Here is a 26878-nt window from a genome sequence, read left to right on the forward strand (position 1 = left end):
AGTGATCTGCTCCCAGATCCAGTTTTTTGGGAGTAGAGTCCTCCTGGGACCAAAGAACCTGAGAGCAGCACTAAAGAGTGTAACACACTTCATGAAACTGGAGGTATAGACTAAGCCTTCTGCTCCTATAACTCCAAATTATATGACTTACCTGGGGACGTAACAAAACATCAGTGCATAGTTATCCAAGATCAATTTTCCAAAACTTTCATCAGAGGACAAAAACCTCCGTTCACTCTTAGGGAACTGGAGGATGCAATCTCTTCCACTCCCACATGTAAAAGCTCAGGTCCAGATGGTTTCACAATTAGTTATTAGAAGACGTTCAAAGACAAACTTACTCCACTACTACTTGAGGCCTTTCTCGAACCAGCCACTGGAGGCACATATCACTGTTATCCCGGAGGAGGAGGGGGGGGGGGGGGGGAGGGGGCGACACGAATCCTACTTGGCGGTTGTGCATAAATTTTTGGCGGTAGAAGTTTCAATCTATTGTTGGTCAATAGTTTGGTGAATAACTTTACATCGACATTAAGGAGGTAGATAGGATGGTAATGGGGGCAAGGGGAAGGGGAGGAAGAACATAAGTCAGGATCTTCGTGAACACCACTGGCGCAAGTCCATGGGCACCATGAACTACCTTTATCCCATGTTGTAAATGACAGACCTCAAGTACTCCATAATGAGCCTGTCCACCCAAGCTGGATGTGAAGGGTCTTCAGACTCAAAATGGGCTAAAAAAATAATAAACAAAAAACAAACAGAAGCAGGCGGGCTCCAACCACAGGAGAGCTTGGTGGGCAGATTTGTCGACTATATGTCTGAAGGTCTGGCAGCTGTTTTGTTTGGCTGACCAAACCTCCTCTTTCCCTCTGTTGTCCTCCATGAGGGACAAAAGGAGTGTTCTCTACAATTTCACTCCCTGCCTCCACAAACAGAAATTGACAAAAACTGGAGCTCATTCATAGGACAGCAATAATTGGCTAATAATCGTAACCAGCCCTAGGCCATTTATAAATGGTGGAGACTCCAGAGTACTCCTAGACTCCATGGGGTAAATTTATCAAGCTGCAGGTTTGAAAAAGTTGAAATGTTGCCTATAGCAACCAATTAGATTTTAGCTTTCATTTTGTAGAGTGACTATATAAATGGTAACTAGAATCTGATTGGTTGCTTTAGGCAACATCTCCACTTTTTCAAACCCGCAGCTTGATAAACTTACCCCCATGTCTGTTTCCCAGGCCTCAAGCCAGAGTTCCCGGTGTGCCAAAAAAATGACGGTGAAATACTCACCCATACAAGGCCACCCCTTACTTGGATGCCTCATGGGTGTGCACCACCAAGGTCAGCATGTCAGACCTGGGTATGTCAGACAGCAAGCCCTCAACGAGTTATTCCAACCCCCTCTCTCCCAAGTCAAGGCTAAAAAGGGGTGTAATAGAGACCACCGCTACCACGGAAATAAAAATAAGTGTGGCCTCAGCCTTTCCGAACTAGGCTATCCCTTAAGAGTTGTGGTGTTGGATATAAGAATGATGGTGGCTCTGGATAGCCTGGCACCCCAGATGGGACCTGAACCCACACTTCCTGGCTTAAGAAGCCAGTGCCATACCCATGAAGCAACTGGGGCATCTACCTAAGGGGGGAGACTCCCACTTAATCGTATCCACACTAAGAGGATAGAGGTACAACGACCTGCGTGAAACCAGGAACTTACTTTCCAGCTTAGTTCACTCTACATAAAGTAAAAGAGAAGCGAATCAGTTGTTTTGCCTTACACTTAAACAACGACTTTTCTGGGACATTTGAGACTTCTCTGTCCTGAAAGTTTAGTACCTGGCTCACGGCCAGTCCAAAATCATTGTTAAAAGTCAAATTTATAATTGAATGAAGTCAATTTAATGTGTACGATCTTGTCTTATTATATGACTGTCATTTATATTGTTACATAAGCAGAATAAAAATGGAGTTGTAAGAGGACGACTCAGAAGAAGCAGGAAAGCTTTAAAATTCTTGCCCTGCTCCGTCTGAACCTTGCTCACCTAACAGGGACATGCGGCTGGAAAATCTTAGCTATGGACTGGACCAAGAGACCGGTGGCAGGATGCGCTAGTATGTGTAGTAGCTAACCCACACACTGGCAGTGTGCGTAGTGCATTCCCAGCAGACTGTCCGAAAAACACTTGGAGAGACATCTAGGTCGGATAAATAAAATAATTGACATCGCTGCTGGTTTACAAGCCCCGGAAGTAGCCAACCCTTATTTCTCTCCCAGCGTAGAGAGACGAGTCACTCGCCTTAGGCGGAGTCTCCAGTATGAAGTCTGTGCACTTAGTACCCGATGGTGCAGCAGCACAGGAACAATGGCCACTACCTGCGGTGGCAGTGACTGGCTCCTCCAGAGGCCCCCCATTGTAGGATTATGGAAAGTGGACGGAGGAAGTACCGTAAAGGTACCTCCAGCCCTGCTTTATGCATCTAACAGTCCTTGGCACCATGCTGATGCAGCTGAACCACAGCGGAGATTTAAGGGTCGGAAAATATAAGAACATAAACTGAAAGAATAATTCTGCCATAGCCAGCAGTGTAGAAAAAAAGCCACCCAAAACTGTGGGCACTTAAAATCAACAGTCTTCCTTCCGCTAGATGGGATAGAGGGAGAGAAGTTTAAAATTTTAAGGTAGACATTTAAATAGCTCGTACTCATGGGTAGGCCTCTATGTCCAAAGGTCTAGATGTATGCAAAACATAAAACGCTCTTTATTTTGAGTTTTACCTGAGTTGATCTCAACAGGAACGGCCTCTTCCTTGCATCGTGGATGAAACATCCCATCTGCTGGCTCAGCCTGTCATACAAGAACATGTGTCACATACGTGTCGCACCAACATATCACACAGGACATCAGACAAGCTGGGAGATGTCAGATCAGTTTCCTTTACCTGATAATCCTGTGTAATAATCCTGTTCTCTTCCTCTGTACAAAGTGGGGAATACACAGGGGTCTCACATCGTTCTGGAGGATTTCTAGAACTACAACCACCTATGGGAAATGGACACACAGATTTACATACATCTGCATAAATGACAACCGTAAAGAAGAACTCCAATCACGATAACCCTGTTATAGTGACCCCCAACTATCAGAATGATCAAGATTCAATTTCAGGGAAATAATCACCACCGAGTCCTTTCTAATGGTCTATTCTCCTGCCACAACCACCGTCAGCAGCGGCAGGGAAAGACCCGATAGCGAGGACGGGTGTAACGAGTGGTCATAGATGACCCCACTTTGCTGCTAGCAATTAGCACTGGTACCAAGAACCCCTGCAAAGAGGTGATGGGCTTCGCAAATATGGAACCCACAATTGATGGCCCCTAGAATTATAATACAGAAAAGGATGTTGCTCAATCAATTTATAGGTTCATAGCAGGTGCTTGAATGGGTTGGTTTTTCCAGCAAGGAACAAACGCAGAGAAAAATCCCCCAGCAAACTGCTATAACCAGCAAAAGAGTTGCTATTTCTATTTGTGCATAAAAATGCAAAAATCTCAGTTGCACACATTTGCAAATGCATGGTAAGCCACCCGCCACTGCACGGCGCTTCTACTAATAGGGTGGTCCAAACTCTAAACAATGAGAGTCCCTATATGGGCTATACGTATATGTATTTTTAAATTGATAGCTAACTTACCAAGAGGTACTCCAAAAAGCCTCCAAATGGCAATGCAGCACCAGCCTATTAGCTTCTGAGACAAACACGCCTCTCAAACGAACAATACAGAAGTGGGAGTTGCTCAATCAATTTATAGGTTCATAGCAGGTGCTTGAAAGGGTTACAACTCTTTTGCTGGTTATAGCAGTGTGCTGGGGGATTTTTCTCTCCTGGATATCCCCACTCTTTCAAGCACCTGCTATGAACCTATAAATTGATTGAGCGACTTCCAGAATTAGCCTCACAGACAGCAGTTGCCAATACAGAAGGACAAATCCTAGTCATTATACTAGACAACAGTCAGAGCAGACAGAAACGGTTCAGAAACTGTACAATAGGCCTGGGGGTCAGGATTACAGGCGAACAATCATTGTCAGGAATAAGCTGAGTCAGTGTCAGATTGTCAGACAGAATAATGCACAAGCACAACAAATAACACAAAACTGTGGGTCGGGGGTTGTAGCTCCTGAACAGACATCACTATTTGTTGGGGAAATGGATTAACAAAATTATGATTGCCAGTAGACTTTTTAATAGCAAAATTTAGCGTTAAATGAGATTTTATTAAAAGGTGATTACTCACAATGTTTGGTTTTTCTTTCCCTGTAATCTAAACAATTGGTGCCTAGTTGGACTTTACCATCCAGTGAGATATCAGGTTCCAATGTCACCAAACCTCCCATCAATGTTGGATACATGGTAAAGCTTGCGGATGTAATGCTCAACTGACCCAGTAACTTTCCCTCTGCTTTCATTTTATTTTGCAGCATTAAAATAAGCTGCTCTTCCATCCTCGGCAGAGGTCAGTGTAATGTTCTTGACACACAACAATTATGTAACGTAACAGAGGAAAGACGACATTTCTATCTGAACGTTCCGTCCACTTTTCCCAATACGACAATATTTTACCATCAGAACAACAGAGTTTCTCTCACCTGAGCTGATCTCAGCAGGAACGGCCTCTTCCTTACACTGTGGGTGAAATATCTCATCTCCCGGCTCAGCCTGTCATACAAGAACATGTGTCACATGCGTGTCCCATACACACATTGTATGTGACATCAGGACTCACACACAGGCAGGGACATGAGAATAACACAATATTCTGCAATATGAGCAAAGGATGTGTGAGGAGCTGGAAGATGTCAGATCAGTTTCCTTTACCTGATAATCCTGTGTGATAATCCTGATCTCTTCCTCTATACAATCCGGGGAATACACAGGGGTCTCACATCTTCCTGGGGGATTTCTAGAGCTACATTCACCTGTGGGGAATGGACACACGTATTTACATATAACTGCATACAAACACTAAAGAAGAACTCCGCTGACAGTAACCGTTATAATGAACTTCCAACTAGCAGTATGATCGAGATCCAACGTCAAGGAAAATAATCACCGCCTCCCCCAACGCGTGTCAGCAGCAGTGGAAGGGAAAGGGCCGTTAGCGGGGACGGTTGTAACGAGAGGTCTTGAATATGATGCAACATTGTTGTTAGCAATTAGCACTGGCTAGAACCTAGGAAATTAATCTAAAGCGAACCCGTCTTCACCAAGGACCCCCACAAGGGGTGAAGGATTTTGCCACAAAGAACGAGAGGGTCACAGCTCCCAGAATCAGCCTCACTAGGCAGCAGCTGACAATACAGAAGGACGACAGAGAAACTGTAATCATTATATACCGGCCAGAGAGCCGAGGTCAGGGTCACAAGCAGATAACCAGGGTCAGGAATAAGCCAAGTCAGTGTCAGACAGAATAATGAACAAGCACAACAAATAATAACACAGTCAGTAGCTCAGGCACCAGAGAAAAAGCTGAGTGGGTCTAAAAAGAGAAGTGTCTGATGTCACAAGTGTGTGCCCAAGTGCACACTCACTATTCACTTGAAGCACCTAAACGGGAGCGATCATATACAATACACCTCACCAGGAGCGCACACTCGTTCGTTGAGGAGTACAAGAAGGGTCACAATATCTGAGGTGACAGGAACGGAAGGACATGTTCATTATAACAGGGATGGGGGGGGAGCAGCTCCTGATCAGTGGGTGTCCCATATCACTAGTATTTGGGGGAAAGGGGTTAACAGAAATATTTTTGGCATTGGATGACTTCTTAATAGCAAAATTTAGCTAAAGTCTTCCTCTTGCAAATTTGTGGTGCTTTGTAAACCTTTGCTTTAAGAAAATGAATAATTAAAGAATGATTATGTCTGTCCACTTTTCCCAACACACTAATATTTTACCATCGGTCTCTCTCACCTGAACTGATCTCCGCAGGAACAGCCTCTTCCTTACACGGCGGGTGACAGTTCATGGCTTCCGGCTCAGCCTGTCATACAAGAACACGTGTCACATACGTGTCTCATCCTCACGTTACATAACACAATAGTCTGCACTATGAGAAGTGGATGTGTGAGGAGCTGGGAGACGTCAGATCAGTTACCTGAGAATCCTGTGTGATGATCCTGTTCTCTTCCTCTATACAATGCGGGGAATATACAGGGGTCTCACATCGTTCTGGGGGATCTCTAGAACTACAATCACCTGCGGAGAACAGACATATAGATTAACATATATCTGCATGACGTTTGTAGTTAGTTCAAAATTACTCATTAGGCAGGTTAGTGATTCTGTAATTGATAATATATGAATATAGCCCTGTTTAAGTGCCTACAAACAGTGTAGCAGCTCTAGGATGCTAAAGAAAATCCATTATCATATTGTGCAAAAATATAATTTAAACTATATACAAATTGTTATTGTATTCCTCCTCTATATTATTTTTTCTGGGTTTCTTTTAAGTGCAGCAGTCTTCTGCATGTAGTATTGGTCACCATTTAGTGGGCTGAACCATATTCAGAGAACGTAGCCGGTCGGTGATGTCATTAGTTCCTAGCGAGCCAACCAGCTGCAGTCTCATAAATATAGGTTTAGCCCACAAAATGGCGGCCTCCTCTGTAGATTATAAGAGCAGTAATAAGTTGCTGGTGTCCATATGGTGTCACTGTTACTACCGAGGCAGTTTAGCCAATAACTATAATCTCGCCAAAAACATATGTATGAAGGGTACGGAGATGTGTGGAGCACCTACAGCGAGCATGGAGGGTGTGGAGATGTGTGGAGCACCTACGGCGAGCATGAAGGGTACGGAGATGTGTGGAGCACCTACGGCGAGCATAAAGGGTACGGAGATGTGTGCAGCACCTACGGCGAGCATGAAGGGTACGGAGATGTGTGCAGCACCTACGGCGAGCATGGAGGGTACAGAGATGTGTGCAGAACCTACGGCGAGCATGGAGGGTACAGAGATGTGTGCAGCACCTACGGCGAGCATGAAGGGTACAGAGATGTGTGCAGAACCTACGGCGAGCATGGAGGGTACGGAGATGTGTGCAGCACCTACGGCGAGCATGGAGGGTACGGAGATGTGTGCAGCACCTACGGCGAGCATGGAGGGTACGGAGATGTGTGCAGAACCTACGGTGAGCATGGAGGGTACAGAGATGTGTGCAGAACCTACGGCGAGCATGGAGGGTACAGAGATGTGTGCAGCACCTACGGCGAGCATGAAGGGTACAGAGATGTGTGCAGAACCTACGGCGAGCATGGAGGGTACGGAGATGTGTGCAGCACCTACGGCGAGCATGGAGGGTACGGAGATGTGTGCAGCACCTACGGCGAGCATGGAGGGTACGGAGATGTGTGCAGCACCTACGGCGAGCATGAAGGGTACGGAGATGTGTGGAGCACCTACAGCGAGCATGAAGGGTACAGAGCGTGTGCAGCAAGTGTGTAGCGTGTATATAGACTATACATATGACTGGCCTGTTACGGTATCACAGCTGACTTTATCCAGTACGGACTCCTGAGGATCACTAGCAGCCGGCTCTCTCTCTTCCTCTGTGGTCTTCTCAGTACTGACACCGTCACAGCCTGGTCAAAATATTACACACATTTCAGACAAAAAGTTTTTTCTGTTCACCTACAATTCACATCAAAGAACGGGAACATTTCAAATGTATCTACAGACAGTAGAGGTCAGTTACTTAGCAAAACGCCTTCGCTAACTGGAAGTGCGCTTGTATGTTTGGTCCCTTGTTAAGCATTTTATAGCTTCAATTTCTTCTTAAGCTAGGGAACTACATGTGCGCTCCATGTTATCCAGCATTCAGCTGATACTTTATCAAGTGCATTTGCTACATTGGAGTTTCATAGAAACATAGAATATGACAGCAGATAAGAACCCCTTGGCCCATCTAGTCTGCCCATTTTTTTGATCCTTAGTTCTTTGTAAGGATATCCTTATGTCTATCTGATGCATGTTTAAATTGCTCTACTGTATTAGGTACTGGATGGAACCAAGGCTGATCCTCAGTCGATTAACGCTACGCATGAGAATGCAGCGCACTATAGATTTTCATTATTGGTCTGTGGAGAGGTTGTCTCATTGAAGTGATGTCAGTGGTCCCTAGTGAAGTGATAGGCTGCATTATCTGGCATATTGGTTTAGTTCACAAAACGGCTGCCTCCACTGAATGTAGATGGAAAGTGCACTATAAATATAAGTAATGATGCTGTACCGGCAGAAACAGGAGGTTGGGGACCCTCTGTTATCACATTTTTGTAATGTTCCTTATGTCCCTCCAGATACTCCCACTCCTCCACGGACAGATAGACAGCGACATCTTCGTACCTCACCGGAACCTGACACAGACCATTAGAAAACAAACATTATGAATAAACTAAGCTTTATTCATCTTTACATGGCAGCAGAAGCCGATGTGCCCACCTCTTCACTCGCACTGTGAGTGGCCTTATTAAGTCCCACGCTCTTCTTGTCCGCGGTTACCTCACGTGCCAGGGAGTAAGATGGAGGCTCGGTGATGGGACTCTGACAACTGGACAATCTGTCTGATAAACAGGAATTATTGCTGTCTGCAGTCTGGTCATTCTGCTTCTTCGTTAGAACAAAATCCTGACAACAGTTAATAAGATGATAATAAGTATTCTAGTGTACATTTAGGTTGTCCCAACATCCAATCTCAAACCCAGGGGTTCTCTGAAAATGTGTATTGATTTGTATCAGGATACACAAACCTCCCTCCTTATAATGCTGGCTTACAAACACAGGCCAAAGTTGGATACAATGGAATTACCATATTAACAAGCAGTGACATTTACCATGAGGCTATGGAGTGAACACAGAGAATAACCAGCTGCTGTCTGCCTGTCCCCAGCCCTCATATAACCATCTTTATTGATATTTTTTTCTGTTGTAACATGCTGGTGCACAGTGGATTGGAACACACAGCGGGGATTTTCGGCACACCCTTAATTAATGGCTTTGCACTCGTTCACATGGTAGTGCCGTCAGCATAATCTGCAAAGCAGTATCTACGGAACTTTGTCACATGGAATCTCTGAATTAAAATGAAATTATTTCAAGGCACTGGCCTCAATCCACCTACAAAAGGGGTAACATGCATTTTTGTCATAAAAATGACTTATGCATAGCACAAAAGCCAACTTTAAGTGCAAGATTCCATTGTTACACAGTTTCATTTAGAACAATATTCATAGAGCCCACTAAGCACCTTTGCAATGTGTCAGGACCAATATGCAATATATAACATAATGTATCAAACTCCCATTGTCCTATAGATTGTAGGAAGGGCCATCTTACCTCTCTGTCTGTAGTACCCAGTATTGTTTTATTACTGTGTTTGTTCCCAGCTGTAAAACGCTGCGGAATCTGCTGGCGCTATATAAATAAGTGATGATGATGATATTTTCAACCTGACATAGACCATATTGCAGTATCCTCCACTAGGAGCACTGACGCTCATTCTCACCTCTCCAGTCAGCAGGAATATAATCTCCAGGGTGAGATTCAGTATCTTGCCAGTCACCTGGATGTTGTCCTTGTTCTTCATCAGCGAGTGATGTAAATACTCAGAAATTCGAGTCTGATCCTTGTAGAAATGCATGACCCGGGGAGGACGTCTGTAAAGAGTAATATATGTACAATAAAATAACAGTAAACTCAATCCAGAATTATCAGCTACTGGTCACAAATGACAGATGAACCAATATCCCCCAGTAGGGGGATTTAATGAGGAAAGGGGATGGAGGACTCAGTTCCTGTATGTGGAATAGCGGGTTAGGGGCATTTACGTCCTATAACTAGAGGAACTGTGGTAGTGAATGGGGATAAAAGATGTCAGAGGGCTTTTGGCTCTACAGAGAGAGGGGGATTTATGTCCCATACAGGGACGGTGTGTAGAAATGTACAAAGACACCTGTCTGGTTATATCATACAATAATGGTGAAGAGAAAATCAAATTATAGTCGGATTTATACAAACATCAGCCTCATAACCCACCAACAAAATGGCGGCCGGACCCTGCGCTCAGTACAGCGGCGACACCTTCCGGCCGGGACACACTGCGCCCTGAATGTAGCGGGGTCACCCACCGGGCGGGGCCTGGAGACTCTCAGCGGCGGTAAGAGATATCTGACAGGACACCGGGAGCAGCACAGGAGCCGGGGAATTCAGGCGGACCTCTCCGGAAATGTCAGTCTGTTGTGTCATGTGGCCTCTACGTCATCAATCTGCGTCCCTTCTGGTGAGCTCCTTATTGTGGAGCATTGTTCTCTATTAGACACTGTGCCCTTCCTACATAGGAGGCCCCTCTCCCTGTACCAGCAGCCTGACAGGCCCTGGACCTAATATCCAGCAACTGCACAGTACAACTTCTGTCTGCTGCATTCTCAGCAATTGTCCTTTATTAATAGATACCTGAAAAGTACAACTTCTGTCTGCTGCAATTCTCAGCAATTGTCCTATATTAATAGACACATGCACAATACAACTTCTGTTTGCTGCTGCAATTCTCAGCAACTGTCCTTTATTAATAGATACCTGAAAGGTACAACTTCTGTCTGCTGCAATTCTCAGCAATTGTCTTATATTAATAGACACATGCACAGTACAACTTCTGTTTGCTGCTGCAATTCTCAGCAATTGTCCTATATTAATAACCTGCACAGTACAACTTCTGTCTGCTGCTGTAATTCCCAGCAATTGTCCTTTATTAATAGACACATGCACAATAAAACTTCTGTCTGCTTACTGCAATTCTCAGCAATTGTCATTTATTAATAGACACATGCACAATAAAACTTCTGTCTGCTTACTGCAATTCTCAGCAACTGTCCTTTATTAATAGACACATGCACAATACAACTTCTGGCTGCTGCAGCAATTCCCAGCAATTGTAATTTCTTCATAGGCACCTGCACAGTACAACGTCTGTCTGCTTGCTGTCATTTAGATTCTTTATGCATCGATAACTACTTTGCTCCACCTTTCCTGTGCTGGATGTAATTCTCAGCATTTCTTCCTATTCTAAATTTATAGACATTTGCACCATATAACTCAGTTATATGATTTTATTTATATATATATATATATATATATATATATATATATATATATATATATATATAAACTGTTGTTGTTCTCCATGTACTACACGCAGTACAATTTCTGTTGACTTGCTATAATTCTCAGCATCTTTTCCTATTTTGCATTGACAACTGCTTTGTTTCAACCTGTGGCTGTTCTGCAATGAGCCACAACTTCTGCTAAGCCTAAGTCTGTCCGATCCGGCTACACTGGATGAGATTCAGGCTGAGCATCTGGATCACATGGGGCCTGTTTCTGCGGTCAGCAGGTGGCCACTCTTAGAGCCTGATAGCAGTTACCAGATTTACAAACATATTCAATGACAAAACGTTATCAAGTATCGTACTTGTTTTGAGCCCACAAACACATGGCAAGATCAGTCAAGTTGCCTAATATCAATTTTGTTGAGCTATTGGGCCAATGGGCTGTTGTCGCCATGTGTGTAGACCTAAAACAAGCTGAAGGTTCTAGTGATGTCCAGAGAATTATCCTCTAAAGTTGGGTGCGGTAGCTGCCTAAAGGTGGTTTGTGTCAGATTCATTAGTGCACTTAGATGTGGTGGATGTACTACAAAAATGGTGTTCTCCACCTAGAAGATAATGAAATAGTTATATTGGGCGTTGCGTGGGGTGCCTCGGTGTCCTGTAGGTAGATTTCTGGCAGGGTGTCATACCAGAGCCAAGAGTCCAGAGGGTTGTTGTGGAAGAATTGTATTTCTTCTTTTCACCACTCGTGTCGGAGTTTTCTCTTTTCCTCCTCTTTTTTTTTTTTTTTTCACAAACTTTCCCGTTTTTCTCTTTATCACTTGTCATCTGTTCCTTATCTTTCTTCTTTTCATACCCCCATCTCCACCTCTTGGCATATTCTCTTGTGCCTCCCGTCAACCAACACCAGCCACCTCTGCAGCCCGTCTCCTCTTTCTTGACAAACAACCCTACAGACGAATGGCTCCTGTGCAATACTATTCCACACAGTTAAGCAAAAGAAGATTTGAGTTGCGCTCATAACTTACGGCATCGAACTTTAAAGGGACATTATTTTCATAAAAAGGATGCTTTAATAATCATGTGTCACACCATTTATCTACTCTGTCAAATCATTTGTAAGGAAAACTAATAACGAGAGTGCCGACACTTTTGAGATAGAGAAACATTATACCAATTTGGTTGTCACTTACTTCATTGCAATGCAGTAACCCTTTATTCCCCACTGATAATTCTAGTGCCTGAGGAGTAAAACATGGTAATATAAGCATTTGGTGAAAGAGTGTCAAAATACAGGACTGTTTTAAAAAAAAAAAATCAGGACACAGAAGTGGCCTAAAGGTGGTTTGATTTTGGTTTTTCAGTGTGGTCAAAAGTGACCAGTTGTTGTACAATATGGGGGCTTGTTCTAACTATTCAAATTTTGATCGTGTTGGATAGATTTGATCACGTACTGTGGAAGATTAGTTGAACAGTGACTCCCTTAACCAACTGTTTGGGGTCATCGTTTGATTCCAAGTTTAGCATTGCCCAAGATGGCATTGCATTTTAGCTGTTACCAAACAACCTTGTCTGGAATCTAATGCATTTGGACAGTTCCACCTCACCTGCAGGAGTTAACCTTCTTCCCTGATCATCACCTACACTTGTTCCACTGTCTTATATACCTGCCCCAAACATTGCTCCTTCCAGTTCATCAATTGTTTGTTGCCTCTGGTGCCCAGTACTCCTGTGAATTGAGCCTGTTTGTTTCCTGATTAAATGACTTTTGCCTGATCAACCATTTGGCACCTTTGTCTATGACCGAAACCCTGCCTTTGTTTGACTTTGCTCCTCTCTACTTCCTGGTATTGTTTGTGGATCTCACGGCTTCTGACCCTTGCTTGCCCGACTCTCCTGTGAATCGTCCGGTGCCTCCAGACATCCAATATCGGCAGTGAATTGTCTAACTTGGAAAATCAGAGTCTCCAGCTTCTCAGCCTTATCTGGCAATCCAGACATCCTTGTACCTACCTGCACTCCATCTACTATACCTGAACATCAGTACCTCCGGCTCCAGTGGCTAACCAGGTAATCCAGTCTACTTGTACCTGCACTCCCTCTTGTACCCGGATACCAGCATTACCAAGTCTTTAGTTCCTGTTTGATCCAGTGTGCCTTTGTATCATGACCTGATCTGCCAAATACTGTACATTCTGGTTGCTCACTACCTGCTACTGTGAGCTGTTCACTCAATCAGACAAGTGCCAAACTATCCTGTATTAACCCCTGCCTGTCTGACTCTGAGCTCTGCAATACATCTTACCAGCATTACCTGTTGTGCCTATGGACCTCTATTAACACTGACTGCATTTTGATATTACCTGTATGACCTGTATTCAAAATAAAGACACTCAATGTGCAGTAACTACCAATACTTTCCGTTGTATTCATACGGGGAGCCTTAAACGCAGGTCAGTATAACTCCAGCTCCTGGTAATGGGCACAGTGGCTGTAGTGCCCACGAAGTCACTGCACTTGTCCCCCATTTTAGCAGATAAAATGAGGAAGAGGAGGAGGACCTGACATGTGACTGATTCCTCTTCACTGGAGGAATCTAGTTGGATAGTAAAACCTATTAGTCTGTGAGAACACTCTTAGATACCTTCTCATCTGAGTCTAAGTTGAATTTACCCCATGACAGTGATTCCCACTCATCCCCATGTTCAGGGGGAAAAGAGCAAGGTAAAGTAGGATAAAAACAAGTCAGTGTCCTCAAGTCACATCACACAATATTATCTGGCGGTTATTTGATACCCAGCAAGTATTCAGGGTCAATCCAAAAAGGCTCGAAGTAGCTACCTCATTATCAGACACATGGAAGGTTTATCAGATTAACTGTTCCTGTTGGAGGATTTCTATTGTGTAGAGATAGACTTAAAAGATGCTTTCCAATTTGTGTCTGTCCACCGAAATCACAGGAGGATCCTAAGATTGCATTAGCTTAATCAACTTTATAGTGAATAGTAATGGTATTGGGGTAAGCATAAGTGCCCTAGACCTCAGTTCAAAAGGATAATGTCTGTGGTCAAATCCCACCTCTAGCACCAAGGGATTCTCCGCCCCATATCTGGATGACATTCCTCTATGTTATGCAAAATCTGCGCTCACCTTTTCTCAATCTATCATGTTCCTGGGGTTCAAACTTGATACCAATCCAAACATTTATCATTCAGATTCTTCAGTATCAAATATTCACTTCCAAATGCACCAGTGGTTGGGAGAAAAATAATGTTTCACCATGTACCACTCCTCTGCTCTAGGAGCATTGGTTCTACAACAGTCCTATAACAACTGGATGGGATGGACACAATCCAGAAACCTCTGCAAGGAGACACTGAAAGTAGGCAATGCTCAGGCAGTTTTTCTTCCAAGCTTCTTACCTGTATCCAGATTTCTCTGAGCACCTTCACTTTAAGGCTATATTATTCCAGAGAATAGCCCAGGCATTTGTGTACCCAGATGATCTCTATGCAGCTCTCTCCAGTCCACAAAGTCTGGTTTTCCAGAGCCTGGTGGATGGAAGATCTTTCATTCCAATGGACAGAACAATGCATACCCTCCTCGGTTCCATTGAGAGTACTTCACAAGGATCATTCTTAGTCTACCCAGGCTGGCCATCCAAGCTGTGGTTTCATTTTACCCGTCCTTTGATCAAGGGACAAAAATTACTGCTGGGTCTTTCCAACGAATGTTTCCTAGGAACTCGAGAATTGAAAATTTAGAAGTGGCGGTTCCAGTACACTTTGACCACTGATTATAGTTTGGTTTCTAACTACAACCCCCCTCCTTTCTGACTATACCCAGGCCTTAAAGCCTCATTACTTTCTAGAAGTAAATTTATCTTGCTATTAACAAGGGGTTTCAATGCAGATAGGTCAATTTTGGATTAGATTAGATTTCCTTTCAACCCGGTACCTATAAAGCACCTTTTTCTTGCATCCAAGTTTTAGGTGGTAAGACCATGCCCTCAGCCCTCTCACTTATAACTCCAAACCGTGCGGAGAACAGAATAAACATGGCAATGCCTGATAGGTATGTTGCCCATCCAAGACCCATTGTGCTTTATGGGTAAAGAAGTATTGGCATCTCTGGGAGACTTCTCAGCTTCTGTTAATACTACGACCTGCCAGAAGTTTCATTAGGCTCCGTGCAGTCCCTTTACTTCTCCAGCATTACTGCGTCCATCACCTCTTTTGTTTCATCAATACTGCTCCTTACTCTGTTTCCCCTTTCTGGAGCAGAACCCGGTGTCGGCGGATTGCATGCCAATACACGTATGTGCTCAGCGGTCACACACATGGCTGGAAGTGATCTCAGAACCTGCCTCCCACCCACAACCCACAGACTGTGGGTCTTCCAGCACCCGGCTTCTGCAGCTGTTCAGGCAGGGAGCTGTATCCGACCCCTACAACTGATGAACCTGTACCATGGACCTCAGATCTGCTGGGACGCATCCAGCACTGCCTACAACCTAGTACATTGGACTGCTCGGAGCCGCCCTGCTTGTGACCTACCACCTGTGCTACAGCCCACCTGGTCTTGGTGCCTTAACAAACTGCTCCACTACTCTGTACCTCTACTTGGCCGATTTCATTTTTTTCCTGTAGGTCTGCAATTTGTTCTGTTAATGGCATCCGTGCATTTATTATTCTGCTGAATTGTACCTGTTTTCATGTAGGTTATATATGTCGGGCACTACGGAATCTGTGTCACCATATTACCATCCGTTACACAATTTCACCCAAGACAACTACCCCCTGACCAACATTGTTGTGTGACGCGATCATTTAGCTTATGAGTCACTTTTACCTTTGCAGTCTGGCTGGGCCGAAATGCAAAATGTAGACTTAACCTCATGTATCAAAGTCCCATAGATTGTAAGCTTGCAGGCAGGGCCTTCTCACCTCTTTGTCTGTTTTACCCAGTTTATTAGTTTAATGTGTTTGTCCCCAATTGTAAAGCGCTACGGAATATGTTGGCGCTATATAAATAAATGATGATGATGAAACAACAAAATAAATAATGAATGAAAGTTTGCAGCTCAAAGATGCCTGCAAACTTATGTTATTGCGTGTTTCAAATAATTTGTTTATCAATGCAGAATTGATACTAGTGAAGGTGCTGAAAATCAGAGCTTGCATCAAAGAGGCACACGATTGTTCCATTGTTTCCACAATGGAACGCTTAAAGTGCACGTCACCTGCACACAGTGGAGGCAGCCATGAGACTGTAGCCTATTCATTCACTGGGAAAAGTGACTGCTTCAGTGACGTCACTTGTTCCTACTACACAGATAGGCTGGATGGTTAAGAACATTGATTCATTCCTCAAAATGGCTCCATCCATTATAAATAAATGCACTTTAAGTCAATACCCTCTGATTGACCGACAACAGCTATTGCTGTTGACCAGCCATACGCTTTCTTAAACATCTGTGTGCTGATCATCCGTTTCTGCATAGGAAACAATGATTCCAATCCAGCGATGAGTTGTACTGCATTCATAGGTAGGTGAACGCTGCACTATAAAGCCTCATAAATACTGCTTATTTAAACAGAGAGTTATGCAAAAGCTTTCATCTGTAGCTTTCCAGTGAGTGTGGAACTACAAGTTCCAGCATGCCCTCCTGATGTATCACAACCTGCTATGACATCTATGTAGAATTTCAATGATAAATAACATTTAAATCGTAGAATCTGAGGACTTAGTGTAGACTCAAACACAAAGGAAACAGTCCTGTTCACTTTATTCATTGGCCATGTACAAAAACATCAGGAACCAGGTAGACCTGGAAAATTATTCCCCAGCCGATAATTAGTTTCAGAATATTTAATTCTTTCCAAATTAAACTTTTACAAAATTGGAGGTTCTTTCACAGCAATGAGTGGTCTGGAGAACAGAGGAACCCGTTGGTTGATTTTAATTTTGGGTCCTAATAAAGTAATTATAATACTAAACTTCTCAGTCATACATATCACACGTACAATGGCTGATTCCACGCTATGTCTTTTCTGTGGGTTTTGCGGGTTCAAATCCGCTTGCTTCAAGTTGTGTTTTGTATTTCAGGTAATCTCTTCTTTTGTCAAAGTGTTTAGTCTGTTTTGGGAAAAGGAATACAATTAGGAGTGACCCGCAGCAACTCAGACAACACCCATCAGATGCAATAAATAATTTGAATAAAAATGATACAAATATTAGGAATTGTTTCCGTGAAATCATACATTTTATATCTATCATGTTTTGAGCTGTTATTTTTTCCTTTACAACAAAGGAGCAGACACAAATTATGTTACGCTTTAACTATTGTTATGTTATTGAAGTAATCTGCTTGAGCAATGTTTTGGTTTTTTTTCTTAAAAAAACTTTTCAATCTGTTTTCTATCCAGTCTTTGATGCCAGCTCATCAGACATCAGGGGGTAAATGTATTAACCTCCGGTTTCTTCAACTCCCGCGAGTTCGGCGTCTTCGGCGCTTAAATTTAAAGCGGCGCTGCCTTGTAAAGGGAAACTTCCCTTTACAAGGCAGCGGGAGTTGAAGAAACCGGAGGTTAATACATTTGCCCCCAGGATTCTACACTGGAATTCTGGTAAAACAGATTAAAGATTTGTTTTTATCTCCAATACCTTATTTTCATTACTCCAAGCACCCCCCTCCCTTCCTCAAAAAAAGGGGCACATACTTTTCAAGTGATTTTTCAGCACTCTAATGATCTGAATAGGGCCAGGCTTAATGCTTCAAATGTGCACGTTACTCTACATTGCTCATTTCACATCTGTGACTGTGACTAAATACATTGATAGAATATCAGCGTCTTCAGATATCCACCAAGCTGTGGGGATTACTACACACTAGGAAATAAAACCTCTCTCTATTTCATGTAAAGTAAATTCAGATGCAGTAAATCATACAACAATTACGTATTGTTTCCTTGATATCAGAGTGATGTGTAAACTTCTTTAAGAGAAAAATGCCGCCTTTAGGATAAATTATTTAACAAACCTTTCTCCAGTCTTCCTTGCTACCTCCTTGATGGGAATGCTTAATCAGAATATATTAAGCTATATATTATTATTAAATACAGTGTGAAACATTTGGCAGTTGTAGTTTATGTAACAACAGGTCCATAAAGGAGACAGAACATTCACTGATAACACCTCAGCTAGATGTTAGGCTGGGATCGCTTATCAGTTTCCTTACTGGAGCTCTGCAGCATCGTGTGATCAGATGCCGGAGGTCTGTCTCTCGCTTCTGCCGATTGCATCCTGAAATCATTACTTGTCCTCCCTGGTTAATAGATAACAGGCAGGTAGTAGCCTTATCTCCCCAGCATGCCGTAGCTACTAGTTGCTAGTATGCCATGCTAGAACTGTAGTGCCACAGCTGGGGAACTGATATATCTTCATTATGCTGTCAATATTTACACCAATCAACACTACAACTGCATTAGTTTCCCTCCTGCCTCAAATGCTCCGAGTGTGGAGTCAACTAAGTATTACTTACCCATTGTCTCGGACAGCGGCTTTCAAAACACTGCCTGAGCTGTTGACACTTAGACGTCTCCTCGTTATTATCTTCCAGGCATTTCCAGTACCTGTCTCGTGCACCCCAGCATGCCTTTCTCTCTTCTGCGGACGGTGCAGTCATCTTATCGCTGCAATACAAATGCAGAGTGAGATCAACACAGATTCCCTGGGTCTGGAATGGTGGACATAGGTGTCAAAGTGTGAAATTCATACATTAAATACTGTACATAATATTGGCTATGGACCAGTTAAAGGTCATTCTATTCCTGTATTATTATTATCATTTATTTGTTAGGCGCCACAAGGTTTCCGCAGCGCCGTACATAGTATAAACAGAAGACCATACAGGGTGACATAGTACAGAGCAATAAACATAAAGTACCAGTACTTCAGAAACTCCAGGCAGACATATGGGTGAAGACGGAGCAGAAGAACAGGTATGGAGACAGGAGGAGAGAGGGGCCCTGCTCATATGACCTCACATCCTAAGGGAGGGTGAACAAACAGGCACAAGAGGGAGCCATTAAAGTAAGGGAGAGAAAGGCAGGGCTAGGGGAGAATGAGAGAAGGAGGTTAGCGAAGGAGCAACAAGGTAAAGGTTAAGTGGATGGTTAGTAGGCTTTGAGGAACAGGTGAGTTTTAAGTGCCCGTTTGAAGGAGCACAGACTGGGTGAGAGACGGATGGAGCAAGGGAGGTCGTTCCAGTGCAGGGGAGCAGCTCGGGAGAAGTCTTGGATTCTGCAGTGGGAAGAGGTAATCAGAGTGGAGGAGAGGCGACGGTCATTGGCCAAGCGCAGGGAGCGGGCAGGGGTGTGAATGGTGAGGAGGTTAGAGATATAGGGGGCAGTAGACTGGGAGAGAGCTTTGTACGTGGTGGTGTATAATAAGCAGTAATAATATACAGTAATGAGCTGTTACGACACAGTCTTCTATAATATATATTAATGACAATATATATTTAAAGAGTAATAAAATATAGATTTCATTTATATGCATATAACAGTTATAATACATGCATTATATACAGTAAAGGCCTATTACAACATGGTCTATAATATGCAGTAATAATACATTTATAATATACAGTAATGAGCTGTTAGGACATGGTCTTCTGTAATATACAGTAATAATAAATATATAATATATGGTAATGGACTGTTAGGACAATATACATTAATAATACATATATATTATACATTAATAGGACTATATACATTACATACAGTAATATACATTAATAATACAAATATACAGTAATGGGCTGTTACACACAGGATAGCTACATGCAGAGGGGGGAATAATGCAGAGTATCTGGTTATATAATCTGTGCTCAGTGCTGGATATTATATAACAAGACCCTGTATAATAACCCCCTCCTCTGCCACTCTCCCCTCACCTGGCCGGGCAACTCTGCCCACAGGTCACACTGACCCAGACTCTTCACGTGACACAGATCCCGACACTAGAGGCAAAACACACAGCCAAGTGATGAGGAGGCGGCCATTTTCTAGGAGACAAGAATATGTCCTCTAGTGTCATTTACATCACAAGCAGCGGATACTCCTCTTTCTGTCTAGAGACGCCAAAATAGTAATGGTCTTCAATAAAATGGCGGCACCCACAACAGGGACAGCCTGCATCGATAATACGTGTAATGTAGCCACGCCTATCAGCACGCGTCACATGACCAGACCTGTAATGAAACGATAGAGTTTGGTTGGGTTTATGTCTTTGCACAGACTGAATCACGTGTTATATCGCCACCTAGTGGTGGATCTGTGTATAGACAAGCATTACTATAGGACAATTCTTACTTATGTCAGAATTAGCTTGGAATTAGAGATGCTACATAGCTGAAACAGGGACAGCCATTTGCTTTATAACAGGTTAAAGTAAATTGTGAGATCCTAGTTGAGATAAGGCAGGGTGTCAGCTCTTGAACCAAACCTTGGTGGTGGGAGAATTGGAGAGGTAGGAAGCTGAGTGTGTGATAAACCAAAACCACAAAAGGTAGATGTGGGTCAAGAAATGCTGATCTTGTGCAAGTTTGTCTTGTTACGTCTCAGAAGTCGCCTTATCTAGGAGCCACCCTCCTGGTTGAGAAACGTTCTGTTGAGGTAATGAGACATCAGGTTGACCTGTCCTACAGTGTAAATGGCAGAGAAATCAGAGATGTTTTCCTGCCCATAGTAGAACTGTCTCTGTTAAACTTATCATGGACCAGCTACCGCTTCCTCTTTACTTGTTGATAACCTCTATGTTGTCTGACTGGAATTTTACGGCTTCATCCTGCGATAGTGCTGGGAGAGACCTTACAGATACCTGGAGCTGGAATTATCCTTAATGATTTTCAGAGGCCACTCTCCCTAGATTACTTAATCTCCTTCATAAGATCCCCAACCTTCTGTGCTGACCTCTCTTGTCCTCATTAGCCCAGTGGATTACAAACTTTTTCAGTTCCCTTACTGTCTCCAAAATTTTTTCAAGGCACATCCAAGCCAAAATAATTACCAATCACCCCACCTTGCTTACCACTGGCCCTGGGCGGGGCACCCCAGGGAGCCTGGGCACACATTTTGGGAACCACTGGCTTAGCCTCAGATGGAGTTGCCATGTGCTCTATTTCAGTTTCTGTAAGGTGGATGTTGGTTAATTATAACCGGCTGATAGTGGCTCCACCATCCACCTTACTATTATATTCTACGCCTTGTGTGTATGCCGACACGTAGTGATGGATATGGAGCATGGCCTGTCCACTGCACATCCTCTGTGCATACTAAGTTGTTCATTACATGTTGCCACGTATCACCTGTGGTTATTAGATTGTGAACAAATTGTTGAATACGATTTTTCTGCAGGTCCTTAAGAGAAAGAGAAAGTTTCATTAATATAACCTTAAATTCTGTCTTCCCTTAATTTACATTCCACCCCTGATTTCAAAACAGCTCCATGACCACTTGAACACGTACAAAGATGTCATCAAGATACTTGTTGGGACAGGGTGGACTTAGTCTGCCACCCTCTCTGTGGGATGGAGTTCCTCTTACAATCAATAACCCGACATTACTTGCCTCTCCTACTTGTGCTTCTTGGCCACCAAACCATCGCTTATTGGGTCAACTCTGCACCACTGTGGTGCCCCCAGTTATACTAGAGTAGTCACTGACAGCACCAGCCTCCTGCACTGGTACCTGGAACCACTTACATCTGGGTAGTGTATACAGCTGCTGCAGCACCTCTTAGCTGGTGACTGTGGCTGGTTTCATCTGACCGCTCCCTTTGAGTCAGGACTGCAGGGAACCAGTAGAACCAGTCCAGTTTGATTCACTTGCACATGAATCAGCCTGGTCCTGATTCACAATTTTAATATTGGATTCAGTGTCAAGAGGGAAGGCCTCCCTCCTGTCCACGCACTGCCAGTGGGTCGGTCCCCTCTCCAGCCTGGTGCCACTAAACTGGGCTGGGGGATTTATCCTCAAATCTTTGCCCTCTTCCTAATCCTACTTAGGGTCTTTCTGACAAGCAAAGCGCACCAATGTGTACCAACACGTTTCACTCTATGCAGTCCTTAGTTCAATATATATACGTCCGACTGAAACGCACGCACCAGTATAGATAAGTGGTAATGCGAGGGACACCATCTTTCTTTCTACAAATCACCTGACGAGATAAAAACGTCAATGTATAAATACAATGGGTGTGGTGCAGAGTTTGGCGTAAAAGCTGGATGTTAAAATAGCCCATATACTGAGCCGTACAAATCTCAAGATCCATGCTGTCTGCAACAGTAGTATATGCTCCCAGTTTACCTCAGACATATATGTCCCACATGCGGCCATGTTTTTATCTACTTGTTTTATGGGCTATAGGCAACATCTCCACTTTTTCAAACCCGCCGTTTAGTAAATATACCCCCTGGTCTACAAGCTGCTTTTGCATTTGATCGTCGGCAGGTTTGCCACCTGGCAACAGCAGGTGGGTTAGGCAGCGAGACTCCCCGATATGCTGAAGCAGAGGGAAGTGAAAGTATTTACACTCCCCCCTGCCAAAAAAACACAGACGTGCACGTTAGGTCACGTGCACGCTCACTGATGATCAGATTGTTTTCTGTCAGCTGAAATGGACATAGTTTCTGTCTCTGTGACAGATTCTCTACAAATGTCCTCTATTGCTGGTAGTAAAAAGGGGAGAAGAGCCCATAAAAGGCCTGTATCTTCCTCCTCTTCTCTTCACATGAGACATTAATTTATAAAAGAAAAAATAAAAGTAAAAATAAAATGAACCCCAGGGAAGCCTGCTCAGGTGATATTCCCGCTTTCCTTGGAATTGCCCGTATCAGGCAACATTGTAGTGCTCAGAGCAAGCACAGTCCTGCCCATAGCTGGTACAATGCCTCTGTCCGAAGCTGGCAGCATGACCAGTAGTCATGGGGTCACCTACCAGGCGGCCAACACATTTTTCCCCACAGGAAACTGATCAATCTCCCTCTGTAGATTGAGAATAAGAGGAGATTACAAGAATCTCTGCCTCATCCCAGCGCAGGGAATTTAGTGAGATACAGATGACCAGGGTGGCGTTAGCGGGAAAAATACCTCCAACAAAACTATATGCCACACTGGTCCCTAAAACGCAATTCGGAGGTCCAAAAATGTTCACAGCTGGAGTGGAAACAGATTACCACAGACAGGTGGTCGTTAAAAAATAATCCAGTCCGGGTTAAACCTCCTTTAATTCATTTCCCACGCCAGGCATTTCATATTCCTTGTTCAAGGAATTGCAGTCCTCAGACGAAGTACTGGCACCGGCTTTAAGGCAGGGAAAAATAGAATTGGCAGACCCAACTGACAAAGGCTGAACCAGCCACTTATTTCCTATAAGAAAGCAAGACGGTTCTATAAGATCAGTCCTGGATGTCAAAGCTTTAAATGGATATCTGAAAGCAAAGAGGTTTCGTATGGGAGGTATCCCAGACATTCCTTACCTGCTCTCGAGGGATTGCTACTGTATAATAATCGATCTAAAAGAAGCTTTCCACTCTATATCAATTCACCCCAATCACAGGCGCCTTCTCAGATTCTGTTGGAGAGACCGCATATTTCAGTGGACAGTTATGGTTTTTCGCCCCTAATACTTTTACACATGAAAGCAGTGGGGTCACATCTCCGTCAGCAGACAGTCCAGTGTATCACTCCGTGGCAATTGGTATCCCGATGCTTGGGACACCAACAGCCACTATCTCTACAAAAAAAAATAGTTAAACAACATGACGAAAATATACACTTATATTCATAGCAATGCCGTGGATTTCCGAAGAGTCTGGTATGCGACGTCTGGTAATTTCAAAGATGCTGCATCCCGGCGCTGGATTGTGACGTCACCGAATACATTTAAAGAAGTATGTCAATCATATCGTCAGGGTTACGGCCAAACGTCCGATACTTACCTGACGTCACAATCCAACGTCGGCATGCATCATCTTCGGAACCAGGCGTCGCTATGAAGGTAAATGTATATTTTCATCATGTCGTTTTTTAACTTTTCAGATTTTTTTTGTAGCTCGATACTTGAGAAACCGTACCCCACCCATATCATTTACCTGGACGATATGCTATTAGTGCACTCTTTTGAGATACAGGAACTTAACCCTTTCTCTGTTAACACACCTGGAGTTCATTGTGAACATCCCAAAGTCGGTACTGACCCCTTCCAAGACCATCACATTTCTCGGGTTCGACCTAAATACCCATTCTTTTGGAAATGTTTTTTAGATGTATGTAGCATGATTTAGATATAGAGTTAATGTGGGGATAGGTGTGAGTCAAGGATTACACTTAGGCAGCGAGCTTGTGGGGTGGGATTTATGGTCATGTTACCCTGTATCTCCCTGGGAGAGTAAAAAGATAGCTGTCTAAATGGGACATTCTCCCCAGACCTCCTCCTCGCCCCCTTCTAGACGCTCCTCCATTCATGACAATCACCACAGATGCTTCCCTGACAGGTTGGGGAGGTTTCTCACAAGAGAAAGCAGTAAGAGGCACCTGGTCAACAGAAGAATCCCGGTTGTTCATAAATGTACTGGAACTACGAGCAGCGAAATTGGCTCTGAAAGCTCTAGTCCCCAGCCACTTAAAAGTGGTCTCTGTCCAGATGTGCTTGGACAACACGACCGCAGTATCATATATAAACAGAATGGGGGGCAACAAGTCAACATCCCTATGCATTAGAAGATTGGGACTGGGCAGTTCAGAGAGATATAAACCCGACTGTAACTTACATTCCAGGGGAACTGAACATACTGGCAGATTCTCTATTCCGCAAAAGAATTACCCTGGACTCAGTAGCACTGAAAAGACAAGTCTTACAATAGTTCACACCTTTGGGGACCTAGATATAGACCTCTTTGCCAGCCCCACGAACGCACAGACCTCATGCTTTGCATCCAGAATATGGATGAAAGTCGTATGGAGGATGAATGCAATGTCCTTCCCTTGGACGGATCTGACTCACCCTCCCCCTGCACTTCTTCTAAAGGTCCTTCAGAAAATCAGGGTGGACCGGGTCCCTCAAATAGTAGTAGTGTACCATGTATGACCATCCAGAGTCTGGTTCCCTCTGATCACCCTGTTACTGTAGGGCCGAAGATTCCCCTAGGGTTATCCAAGGACTGCTTCCAGGGAACCCTAAACATACTGGAGACACTTCTTCAATGTAAGTGGATGGCAATATTACTAGGTTGTTTACAAACGTAGCCCTTGCTTACCCCACAAAATATTTAATTAATGCCTCCTTAAGGCCCCGAACGAGAGCTAGATACTGCGGTATTATTAAAGAGTTTGACCTCTGGCGATCTCGAGGGAATCCCTCTCACCAGCCATCATTAATACATTTAGCATTGGACTTCAGGCCTAGCGTCAGCTACCATCAGATCATACGGTTCTGCTTTAGCTATCTTGATCCCAAACTTAACGGATAACAGACTATATCTCAGTTTGTTACGACGTATATATACCTTTCAAGACCAATCTTACATAAGTACTCTCACACTTGGGATATCGAACCTTTCCTCTCCTTCTTAGCCTTATGGGAGACGGACTCCAACATTGGCTATTTATCACGTAAGTTGGCATCTTTGTTGGCATTAGCCATAGCAGCTAGAGGAACTGAATCGACCCTCATACACACCTCAGACCAATGGTTATCACAGACTCCTATGGGTTACCACATCATTCTAAAAGGTCACACTAAGACTTCTTTTTTCAATAATCCCATAGTTGAATTTGATATTATATATCACTCTTCAGAGCCTATACTTAGTGTGGCTTCATGCCTTCCATGCTACTTAGCTCTGATCGCTCCCATGATAGAAAATATCTCCCAGCTTTTTATCTTTTACCCTTTCGCCTGGCGAGATCCTCTACTATCAGAGGATGGATTGTGGCGACCATGACAGAGGCAGGGATAGATACAAACCAGTTCACAAGCCAAAGGCATATCATTGCTGATAATTATGCTAGCACCTAGAAGGTCTCCTCACCTCCTACCTTTGCTAAGCATTAATGGAGACCAACTGATCCACAGAAGATCGAGATTCTCAGAGCAACCAGCAGGTATGTGGTAGTCTGCCCACCTGCTCCTCCCTAGAACAAATCCAGTTTGCAGATCATAGACTCCTGCAAACTGGTGTTTGTTCATAACACTGCAGAATAATGTATAAAAGAAGCAGTGAGGAGAATCAGTAGCTGCATCGTTCAGACACGTCGCCTCGGTCACACTCTTTAAAGAAAATCCACAAATCCTGTGTTGCTTTAGACACTGTCGGTGGGGAAAAAAAATCAAAAGGAGAACAAATGGCTCAATTTTCTAAAGTCAAACATGTAATTAGGTTGTAAATAATATACATAAAACAACAATATGAATAGGTAAAGATAAATAACACTTTCTCAGGTGGAAACGAAATTTAAAAAAAAGTGCATTTCTAACGCAAATCAACATTTTCACTCTTTTTCTAACCTTCTCCGCAAGAAGGCAAATTATTGTGCTCAATATTAGACTTTAACATTGGGATTATTTCCAGGCACATGAAGGTTGGTTGGCACAAAATGGCGGCCAACACTGGGAAAAAGGGGAGGTGACAGAAAGCCAAAAA

The 26878-nt window shown here is 43.5% G+C and overlaps 2 protein-coding genes across 4 annotated transcripts in view; both read right to left on the bottom strand.

Annotated features, from left to right (window-relative positions):
• The window catches only part of LOC142140704 (uncharacterized), a 233637-nt gene that overhangs the window by 201010 nt on the left and 5749 nt on the right, over positions 1-26878 (bottom strand). The window contains exons 1-11 of one of the 2 annotated variants that reach the window (XM_075198498.1): positions 10097-10319; positions 9567-9717; positions 8504-8689; positions 8295-8418; positions 7540-7647; positions 6158-6258; positions 5974-6043; positions 4879-4979; positions 4650-4719; positions 2941-3041; positions 2777-2846 (exon numbers count right to left, since the gene is read on the bottom strand). In XM_075198498.1, coding sequence (XP_075054599.1) covers positions 2777-2846; positions 2941-3041; positions 4650-4719; positions 4879-4979; positions 5974-6043; positions 6158-6258; positions 7540-7647; positions 8295-8418; positions 8504-8689; positions 9567-9701 — 1066 coding nt within the window. In that variant the 5' untranslated portion in view covers positions 9702-9717; positions 10097-10319. Of the gene's footprint in view, positions 1-2776; positions 2847-2940; positions 3042-4649; positions 4720-4878; positions 4980-5973; positions 6044-6157; positions 6259-7539; positions 7648-8294; positions 8419-8503; positions 8690-9566; positions 9718-10096; positions 10320-26878 lie in introns of those variants that run through there. The other variant, XM_075198499.1, reaches the window with a different exon arrangement.
• COA6 (cytochrome c oxidase assembly factor 6) lies at positions 16938-20256 on the bottom strand. Of its 2 annotated transcripts, none has more exons than XM_075198517.1 (3): positions 20129-20256; positions 18710-18904; positions 16938-17304 (listed from the first exon to the last, which is right to left on the bottom strand). In XM_075198517.1, exons 2-3 carry the CDS (start codon positions 18851-18853, stop codon positions 17209-17211), a joined length of 240 nt encoding a protein of 79 aa, XP_075054618.1. In that variant the 5' UTR covers positions 18854-18904; positions 20129-20256; the 3' UTR covers positions 16938-17208. The 2 variants fall into 2 exon arrangements, with proteins under 2 accessions (XP_075054618.1, XP_075054619.1); XM_075198518.1 differs by having other exon boundaries at positions 18710-18860; positions 20129-20254.

This window comes from Mixophyes fleayi, chromosome 2 (assembly GCF_038048845.1).
Source record: "Mixophyes fleayi isolate aMixFle1 chromosome 2, aMixFle1.hap1, whole genome shotgun sequence".
NCBI classification, from domain to species: Eukaryota; Metazoa; Chordata; class Amphibia; order Anura; family Limnodynastidae; genus Mixophyes; species Mixophyes fleayi.